Genomic DNA, 10,444 nt, shown 5'->3' with positions numbered 1-10,444 from the left:
AGTTCACTGATTTTTCTCTATTTTCTATTACCTATTTTATTAATTTCTGCTCTTTATTCTTTCTTTCCTTTTGCCTACTTTGGTTTTTAAATTTTTTACTTTTTTTTAAATCAAAGGGCATGGTTTATTTATTTATCTATTTATTTATGGATGGCTGTGTTGGGTCTTCGTTGCTGTGCATAGGCTTTCTCTAGTTGGAGTGAGTGGGGTCTACTCTTTGTTGCAGTGCACGGGCTTCTCATTGTCCTGGCTTCTCTTGTGGAGCACAGGCTCTAGGTGCACAGGCTTCAGTAGTTGTGGCACATGGGCTCAGTAGTTGTGGCACATGGGCTCAATAGTTGTGGCGCATGGGCTTAGAGCACATGAGCCACAACTCGAGCCCACGTGCCACAAATACTGAAGCCCATGTGCCTAGAGCCCATGCTCCACAAGAGAAGCCATCGCAGTAAGAAGACTGCACACTGCAATGAAGAGTAGCCCCCAGTCGCCTGAACTAGAGAAAGCCCGCGTGCAGCAACGAAGACCCAAGGCAGCCAAAAATAAATTTAAAAAAAAAAAAAAGAAGAAGCAATGTCTTAAAAAAAAAAAATTTGCTGAGAATTTCCCAAACCATCAAATCTTGGGTCTTTTCTGTTTTTCAAGTCTTCCCTATATTTACTTTTCCCTATCCCATTTTACTATAATCAGTAAGAAGAAACGAGGCCACAACTTTCAAAACTTTTTAGAAATGTCCTCAGCTAAATGTCCATAAAAAGACTTGCACATGAATATTTGCAGCAGCTTTATTTTAATATGTGGGGGGGGAACCTCCAAATATCATTTAAGATAAATTGATATGGTGTGGTATATCCATACAGAACATTACTCAGCAATAAAATGAGCTATGGATGATTCTCAAAATAATCAGGCTGCAAGACAGCAGACAAAAATAAACTTTTAAGGTTCCACTTAAATAGAATTCTAGAAAAGGCAAATTTATCTATACTGAAAGTCAATCAATGGTTGCCTAGGGATGGTAGGGAAAATATTAGGAAAGGCACAGAGAAAGGGTGATGGATATATCCAATATCATGACTAGACGATTTCAAATGTGTATACATATATTAAGGCTTACCAAACTGTACAGTGTGTGCAGTATACTGCATGTTGACTATAGTTCTATTCTCAGTCCCAGGGTTCCTGCCCATGCAGCAAAGACATCAGCTGAAGAGCCCAAGGAGGCACAGAAATTGAGGAAAACTACATTCTTTGCTCTGCCACTGACCCTGGTTGTAAGAATGAGACAGCCCCAGAGAGCACGACCATCTCTATACATGATCTCATCCAGCGACAGTGACTTGAATGTTTATGGATGTGTTTTTAGCATGGGCACACCCATTCTCATCTGCAGCAGTCTCTCCAATCCCAATTATTCACACCCAGTGTTTCTGTATCAATTTTGTTTCCTCCCTGGACACAGTAAGTCTTACAGCCAGTGACTCCTGTACCAGATTCTGGCCTTCAAGGCATATGGCACTTGGCAGGTCCTGAGGAACAGCTGCCCCTCAACAGTGCCAGGGAATGTGGGATATACTGTGAAAACAACACTGAAGCCATGCTGCTCCCAAACATGTTGTAGGTTGTTACAACACCACCCTCCTCAAGGTGATGTCTGGACCCTCTAATAACTCTGAAATCCAGACAAAATCAGGCCTACAAAGCCCTGAATTCTCACCCTTCTGTCAGCAATGGAAATTAACACCAAGACTGGACTGAGAACTGTTCTCTGCCAAGCTGCTGTTCCATTTGAGGCACACAGTTGAGAGCCCACCACAAACAGTTTACCTCTTCAGTTTGGCAGTCTAATGGTTTCTAATTTCTAAACCACTCCAGCCACTAAAAAGAACCTCCGAGATTAAAGGTGGCTTAAATAATAAGGTATTTATTACCACACAAACCAGAGCAACATGAGGCAAGTAGTTATCCAGCTGGGTGACTTGGAGGCTGGAAAAATTCATCACAAGTATCACATGAGACCAACAATGTCCATGAATAAAGTAAACCTTTTCTGCTACCAGAACACAGCTCATGTCCTCTTGGCTAAAGGTGGATCATGTCCACACCTTTTCCGGTCAGAGGGGAGCAAATGAGGACCACCATTTAATTCAGGTTTCTTACAATTTTCTCCAGGGATTGAAGAGAGTATGAAGTTCTGCCTCCCGTAAGAATATTAAGGTAATTAAGCTGGTAGAGTTGAGATGGTTTCAGCCACAGGCACTGACACTAACAAATATGGCAAGGAACCTGAGCAGGTCTGAAAGTGCAACATAGCCCCTGAAAGCTTCCCCTGCGCCTGGCATTCATAAAATACTCCACAGTATTAATGTCCAGATATATGTGGTTTGACACATGATTGATGTCTCCCTCTCTAAAGGCAGTTACAGAGCTCCTCGCCGTGAGTTCTGTTGTGTGGGAAGCACTCCTAAAGCCTTCCAGCAGTGTGAACTTTCTGGTGCCTAATGAGATGGGAGCTTAAGCTATACGATTTCCCACATTCATTGCATTCATATGGCCTTTCTCCAGTGTGAACTTTTTGGTGCCGAACAAGGTGGGAGGTTCTGATGAAATCTTTCCCACATTTGCTGCACACAAAAGGCCTTTCACCTGTGTGAACTCTCTGGTGTGCAATAAAGTCAGAGCTTCGACTAAAGAATTTCCCACATTCAATGCACTCAAAAGGCCTTGCCTCAGTATGAATTCTCTGGTGTTTAATGAGGGTGTACTTGTGGCCAAAGGATTTCCCACATTCACTGCAAACATAAGGATTTTCTCCAGTGTGGATACTCTCATGCTGAACAAGTGTGGATTTGTGTCTGAAGACTTTCCCACAATCGTGGCACTTAAAAGGCCTTGCTCCATTGTGAACTCTCTGGTGTACAATTAGGTTGGAGTGATGACTGAAGTATTTGCCACATTCGCCACACTTATAAGGCATTTCTCCAGTGTGAATTCTTTTGTGCTGAGTAAGGTTGTCCTTGCGGCTAAAGGCTTTTCCACATTCACTGCACTCATAAGGCCTTTCTCCTGTGTGGATTCTCTGGTGCTGGACAAGTGTGGCTTTGCGGCTGAATGCTTTCCCACATTCACTGCACTCATAAGGCTTTTCTCCAGTATGGATTCTCTGGTGCTGGACAAGCGTATCTTTGCGACTGAAAGCTTTCCCACATTCGCTGCACTTGTAATGCATTTGTCCAATGTGATAGGCCTCCCCGCTCTCAGTGCTCCTTGTTTTCCTCTTGTTGGGGGTGGCCTTTTGCTGGTGACTGCCCAAACTGGTCTGGAAGTTCTTCTGCTCCTCCTCACATGCAAAGGGCTTCTCTGACAGGTAAGGTTCTTCACAAGCCCTACAGTTCTTCACAAATGGGGTCTTGCCTTTGTCTCCTCTTAAGAGTTTCTCTACATTGTACAGCTTCTGGTGCTGGTCAAAGTTTGCAGTGAAGCAGAATTGTCTCCCACAGGCCCCACATGTGTAAGGTTTCAGTCCATGGTGTGTTTCTTGGTGTTCATCCAGGTACAAAATATCTTTCAAGATTGGGCCACATAAGTCACAAGAGTGAGCCATCTGGGTCGATGAATCTGCCTTGAAAGTATGAACATGTGACACTGCTACAGAAACACTCTGCTCAGAAGGTGCCTCTTCATTCTCATTCTCCACTCCATGCCAACAACAACCTGAAAGCAGAAAAATGCTGCTGAACAGCATGCTGACTTCAGTGGGAGTGGGCAATCCCATCACAAATGTGTATCTAGCATCTAGCATACCCAGGATTGAGTCCACAGGGTTGCTGGCAGGACAACAGCTTTGGGATTAAGTTAAAGAAAGGGCTGCTGTGCAATACTGGACTCCGTGGGTCACAGAATGGGGAAGGCCTTACAACAAAGACACAGGATGGGGTGTAGCTCAGGGAGAAGAGGCAGGCAAGATCTCCAACTCCCACCTTGTAAATGACTTTTAGAAGGGCCTTGACTATTAGTGACAAGTGAGTACTATCCAGAAATGTTATGTCCAGGCCCAGAAAACATGATTTAAAATGAGTAACTGGTATTCAAAAACTAAGGACATGTTTATGTTTCATGACACATTAGCACTGTCCAACAGATGAGAACACCACAGAGGGAGCAGTAGAAAGCACTGATGAGTGGGGTGGGCAGCCCTGGGTCACAGACCCAAATAGAAGTGACAAGTATGTAAAGAATCCAGAATGGGGAGGAAAAGAGAAATAAGGTATGGCGTATAGCCTGGGCACCAAACAGCAGTGGGCATAGGACAGGCTTCTGGTGCTATTTGAACCCATCCTTGAAGTTATATCCTGCCCAGGCTCCCACTCACCAGGGCCTGTCCATGTCTTTTGCTTTGGCTAGTCAGGACCTCTTAATCAGGCACTCATCTTTCCCCTGCTACAGTTCGGCAACCACAGAGGATCTAGAAGATACAAGTCACACAGGAAAGACAGGGCAAGCGAATAGGAAAGCAATGGCCCAGGGTAGCCCACCCAGGAGAGATTAAATACAAAATGAAAACCTTAAAGGAACAATCCAGTGGGCCCCACAAGCAGTGACCATAACTGTAATTCATGACAGAGATAGGCCCAAGGGAATGTCAATTAAAGAAAGGGAACATAATCTGGAGCAAAAAGGCATCATGAGTGTAGACAGAGCCATCCACCCAGGAAGGGGCCAGGCAGGGTAGTATCCACTGGGCTGACGATAAGACTCTTGACCTTCAAATCCTTCCTGGCAATTTTGGGGCAACAGAAGTCGGGAAGCATAGGGAGCATACCCAACCAAGACCTGGCACCCAGAGGATGTATGTGAGGGAGTGCCCACAGTCCAGCTATAGGAAGGAAATCGCAACTTCTAGGGGAAAAACGGGAAGAGCAGGACATAGCCCAGAAAACTGGGATATGCAGGGCCTTACCCAGGAAAACCGTAAAAGCAAAGCACAGAAGGCACTGAATTGTGATATGAGAGTCTCTGAGCTTTATCAAGAGGTCCCCATTGCTCCCAGGAAAAATACACAAACACACCCTCAAAAGTCACATGATCCTACATGAACAGGACAACAGCACAAAGGCAGCCTCTCTTCCCAGGATTCCCAGTGTATCCACCACACTTTCACATTCCTCCCCAGCTCCCCAACTCAAAACAAGACAGCAGGCCCTGGTGTAATTGATGCCTCCTCTTTCCTCATTTTCCATTAATCATTTCACCCAACCTAGAACAACAAGCAAGTGGACAGGTAGACATTGTATAGTCTGGGCCTGGCAGGCAGGAACCAACCCTTCTCCAGCCAGCTAGTTCCCATGGGATCCAGAGATTATGCCTCTCATACACAAATTTGAGCTCCCTGTTCCCCTTAAAGTCCTCAGTACCTGAGCCCCCAGGCCATGAATTCAGATTCCATCTCCCTGGACACATCACTCTTTAGACCACACCTCCCTCGTTATCTAAGGAGGATCCCAAAGTAGGTACCTCCCAGATGTAAACCTGCACATGGCATCCGGAGAATGCTTCGTTAATGCATCCAGGATTACATCCAGCCCCAGTCAGTGGCCTCCACTGCCATAGATATTTCCAAACTCAGCTTTTAATTTCTTCCTTGATTAAACTTCAGCAATTCAGAAGCACGCGCAGATTATCAGATAAAGCCAGAGCTTTTCCACCTTGCTACTGCATGCTGGGGATACTATACCCTCATCAGTCACAGGCTTAACACTTACCACTAAACTCTCATTCAAAGCCCATACCCACTGGCCTTCTACCCCAAGCATAGTGACTCTGCAGCTGACCCTATTTAGCTCTGAACTAACCTACCAGCTTGACTAAAACTCCCCAGTCCCCACCAAAGGTCACCACAAAACCTGAAAAGCATATGGAGAGGGGAATAAGCACCAGCTTTGGTCTTTCATGTCATCTCTATTACTGCTTTACCTCAGCATTCATCTCATGTCTACTTTCTCCCTTTCATCAACTGCCAGATCCTATTTTCCCTGCTCACCATGGATACTAACCTCCCTTTTCTTGCCTCTAAGGTAATTCTTACTTCCATTCCACTGTGCCCACTTCCTTTCCAGACCCCCAAAGGCACTGCCACCATGACATAAAGGTTCTCTCTCTACATCTGATACACAGCTCTACCCTAATCACATACTGGCTGTCACCTTGTGGATGTCTCCAACTTGAATCCCTCCTCTGAACTCCATATCCATGTGTCCAGCTGTCCACTTGATACATCAACTCAGATGTCTTTGGACCACTGCAGATTCAACATGATCAAAACCTAACTCTGGATATTAACCTCTGAAAGTTACTCTCACCACCAACTTCACTATTTCAATTGAGAATTTTTTCTTCCTTATGTCTTCTCAGGCAAAAAACTGTGGGGTCATCTCTGACTCTTCCCGGTCTTTCTCTCATGCTCCACATCAGAAAATCTGGTTGGTCCTACTTTAAAAATAAAAACAAACCCCACCACAATCCAAGCACTTTTCTCTTACCCCCGTAGCCACCACTCTGGCCCAGCCATCATCAGCAGTCCTCTTTACTACCCCCATAGTCTTCACTGTGCAGCCAGAGAAACCCTGACCAGAATAAGATCACTCCCTTCTCTGGTCCAAACTTTCCATGGGTCCCACCACTTTCAGAACAGAAGCCCAGCTGCACAGGCTGCCATTTCAGAGCTGAAACCTGTCCCCTGCTCTCTGATCACTAGACATAATGGAGAAATAAAGTTCCCTGAACAAGACCAGTTCAGTCTCAAGTGATGTATCTGCATATGCTGGTTCCCATGGGCACTGTTCCATACTTCTTCCCATTGCTTGCTGGAAATGGAAACCCTTCCATATAATTCCAGAATAGTTTGCAGGGCACAAGGCCTTTGGTGACACCAGGATCCCCAAACCCAATGGCAGGCAGAAGGGTAGGTTAAGATTCCCAAGACACCATTATCTGCCATGATGGGTTGCCAAGATCATGGAGAGGTAGGCTAGGCTGACTGAGGACCTGCACACTTTGCACTCACCTATGCAGGGATTTTAATCGCTTCTGCCACCACAGCAATCTGGCAGGAAGAGGGAGCTGGGAGTGGCAGGTTACCACTGTGGGATTTCAAAGACTGAACTGTTCCTCTCACCCCCACCCTGCCCTTTGGTGAGGATGATTTCAGATTGTCTAACTTAAGATACTCAGACCTTAGTGCTGCCTCCTACCAGCTATGTGACCATGATCCAAGATTTCTCTGTGTTCTCACGTACAGAGCAGGGATAATGGTGGTATCCACCTAATAGGGCTGTTTGTATCAGATGTGTTATTACGCGTCAAGTACCTTTGAATTAACTTTTACCGTCCACATGCTTAACAGTTTTGCAAATGTTTTTGGTTCGAATGAAGTACGTAATAGGTTCTTTTAAGTTCTGGGTTTGTCCTTAAGTCTTTAATGAAACTTGATATTTAAGACTTCTCATTGTAATCAAATACTTAGAGACAAGTTTTTCAATCAATTAAGCAGTGGTATAAATTTATCATACCTAAACTTTTTTAATTTTTAACTGCCTGCTAATGTATACTTGCCAGGTATACACTAGATCTTTTCACCAAACCAGCCTACCTGGTATGTATTCCTCTGAAGGTGAGCATGCTGGTGGCCCTTCATTAGAGGTGTTCATCATCTCTCCTCAACTGAGGAGTCAGGGAACTGATGTAACAGTGCCCTGGATTGGGGTGGGGCTACTCCACTAGCCTGGCTGACTTTTCCTCGGCTCCACAGAGGGTGCATACTGAGTCCACAGAGTGGCAAGTTTATAGCACCTTACACCTTGCTCTCCATCTCAGGTAAGGTTCCTAATACCCTACAGCCCTCTCCTCCTGCTAACACCAGCCACAACCCTTTCATATTCCAGGACCTCTCCTTTCTGGAGGAAATCTCAGGGACGTCCACCCCTTTTCCCTGTACTCTTTCACCCCAGGGACCACATAAAATAACAACCTTAACATTCTCCCCCTAAATCTCATCTCCAGGCTTTGATAAGACCTCACTCCTCAGAGGTCTCCAGCCCAGCTTGCTCTGCAGAACTCCAGACCAGCATATCCAAATGCCCATGTGACACCTCTATTGTGAAACACTATGGATTTACCATGTCCTAAGTCCAACTCCTATTCCCCCTGAAAGGTGCGTCCCTCGTCCAACTTACCCATTTCCATTCTTTCAGATGTTCAGGGGAAAAACAAAACAAAACTTGGGTGGTCCTTCACATCCCTTTCTCACTCATAGCCGTATCTAATGCACCAGAAAATTCTGTTGGTTCTATCTTTAAAATCTCTCCAGAATTTAATGATTTATCCAGTCCCAATCCCTCCCCTGCCACTGTTCTGGTACAGCCACCACCACAACGTTCCTGGAGTTTGTGGCCTCCTCACCGGTCTCCCTGCCTCCATCCTCATCATGTCCACCCCACCCTAGTTTGTTTTCCCCTGCGCTTTGGGAATACTTTAAAAAATCCCTGATCACGTCATGTCCCTCCACGGCTCCCAACGTCCTCCTAATGAAAGCACTCGCCTCACCCTGACGTTCCAGGCATGACTACTACTCACACTCTCTGCTCCCTGAAGATGTGAGCACCCCAGTCTCCCGAAAGTTCCCGACTCAGTGACAACCCCAAGTCTTTGCTCCTGCTAGTAGCTCGGCGGGGTACGACTCTTAAACGTCTCACCACACTGGCTATTAGAAATGGCGGCTCCATCCGCAAACGCCCTGGAGTCTGGGCCACAAGAGCCTCAATAGGCACCACTCACTCGGGGTCCTACGATTCGAAGGTGGGGGGCGGGACGCGTCAAGATCCGGGGAACGCAGCACCCACCTAAGCGGGTCCGTCCCCAAGGCCGCCGCCATCACAGTCTGGACCACACAGATTCGGGAGGGATCCCAGGTCGGAAACCGGGCATAGCCGTCGCTCGGCCAGGCGGCGGAATTCTCGCGAGCGTTACCACCACCAAGCCACTCTGCATCGAGGACAGGGTAGCCACTCGCGCCTTCTCACTTTCCGTCACCTCTGAATCGAACCACAGCTCCCAACGTTATGCTCTGACGGGTCGACCAAAAGCCAACAAAATGTCCGCCGCAAAGATGCCGGAAGTCCCTCCCAGACGACTTCCGCACGTACGGAAATGCCCTTAAGAGTACCGCCGCTGCGCGGCGCACGGGCTTCTGGGTAATGTAGTTCCCATTGAGCCATCGGCCGCAGCGACTCGTTGACGCCCTCACGTGGAACCACAAGGGACGCTGGGGCCTCGCGGCTCCGAGGACGGGGCGGAGCTTCACTCTTCTTAAGAAACCCGAGCCCAGTTTCCGTGTAGTGTACTCTGCAAGGATCGAAGAAATGTTTAGAAATGTTCTCTCAGATATTCCCCAAAGCTACAATACCTAATGGACACAACCACATCAAATGTCACTTTGAGTCCACTCATAGTCCACTCATATTTCCTTGTTTTTAAAATACGTACAGATGGAAGAGAGAAGCAAAGATGCAATTATGAAAAAATAAGTAAACTATATGATATGCTGTATGATGATAGGTGCCTTGGGGGAAAAAAGCTGGATTTCGGGGAAGAGCAGGGAATGAGACGGTGTAATATTAAATATAATAATGAGATAACCTCATGGATACTTCAGGCAAGACTTGAAAAATGATGAAGAATTAAGTCATGTGGCATTTTTGTGCATATCCAAGAACTGTATCAGCCAGTGTCATGTCCTAAGCAAAGCCAGGTGCTGATGCCCATGGAACTAGGTGAGAGAGGAAGGGAGTTTTAAAAAGGTCAGGGACTTCCCTGGTGGCACAGTGGTTAAGAATCCTCCTGCCAATTCAGGGGACACAAGTTCGAGCCCTGGTCCAGGAAGATCCCACATGCCATGGAGCAACTAAGCCCGAGCGCCACAACTACTGAGCCTGCGCTCTAGAGCCTGCAAGCCACAACTACTGAAGCCAACGTGCCTAGAGCCCATGCTCTGCAACAAGAGAAGCTACCACAATGAGAAGTCTGCCAAAATAAATAAGTAAATTTATAGGAAAAAAAAAAAAAAAGAGGAGGTCAGAGGGACTTCCCTGCTGGTCCAGTGTGTAAGACTCGGCGCTACCAATGCAGGGGGCCTGGGTTCCATCCCTGGCTGGGGAACTAGATCCCACACATGTGCCACAACTAAAGATCCCACGTGCTGCAACTAAGACCTAGCGCAGCCTAAATAAATAAATACTTTTTAAAATTCAAGAAACAAAAAAAAGGAGGTCGAGAGGAACATGGGCTAAAGGCCTGTGAAGTGCCTCAGGGTCTTGTAAAACTTCTGAATTTTCTTTAAGTAAAAGGAGGAGTCTTTCCAGGATTTTAGTCAAAGATGGACACTACCTGACTC

General features: G+C 46.3%; 2 protein-coding genes across 2 annotated transcripts in view; both read right to left on the bottom strand.

Moving 5' to 3' along the window:
• LOC112062471 (vomeronasal type-1 receptor 1-like) overlaps nucleotides 1–1,145 on the bottom strand; it is a 5,243-nt gene extending 4,098 nt beyond the window's left edge. The window contains 1 exon segment of the mRNA XM_028478300.2: nucleotides 1,115–1,145. Within this exon segment, the coding sequence (XP_028334101.1) occupies nucleotides 1,115–1,145 (31 nt within the window).
• On the bottom strand, nucleotides 128–9,340 carry ZNF134 (zinc finger protein 134). The gene is made up of 2 exons (XM_028477609.2): nucleotides 8,830–9,340; nucleotides 128–3,711 (listed from the first exon to the last, which is right to left on the bottom strand). Exons 1-2 carry the CDS (start codon nucleotides 8,924–8,926, stop codon nucleotides 2,462–2,464), a joined length of 1,347 nt encoding a protein of 448 aa, XP_028333410.1. The 5' UTR covers nucleotides 8,927–9,340; the 3' UTR covers nucleotides 128–2,461.
• Between the last annotated feature and the right edge of the window lie 1,104 nt (nucleotides 9,341–10,444).

This window comes from Physeter macrocephalus, chromosome 17 (assembly GCF_002837175.3).
Source record: "Physeter macrocephalus isolate SW-GA chromosome 17, ASM283717v5, whole genome shotgun sequence".
NCBI classification, from domain to species: domain Eukaryota; kingdom Metazoa; phylum Chordata; class Mammalia; order Artiodactyla; family Physeteridae; genus Physeter; species Physeter macrocephalus.
The sequence above is the reverse complement of the archived record's forward strand: the minus strand, read 5'-3'. Positions and strand labels throughout refer to the sequence as shown.

Bases quoted from the DNA above. Each gene is read 5' to 3' on its own strand.
- ZNF134 (XM_028477609.2), bottom strand. From the start codon at position 8,926: ATGGCGGCGGCCTTGGGGACGGACCCGCTTAGGTGGGTGCTGCGTTCC. The intron at 3,712-8,829 runs GTGAGTGGTGCC...TTCTGCTTTCAG, and splicing joins TTCGAATCGTAGGACCCCGA to GTTGTTGTTGGCATGGAGTG.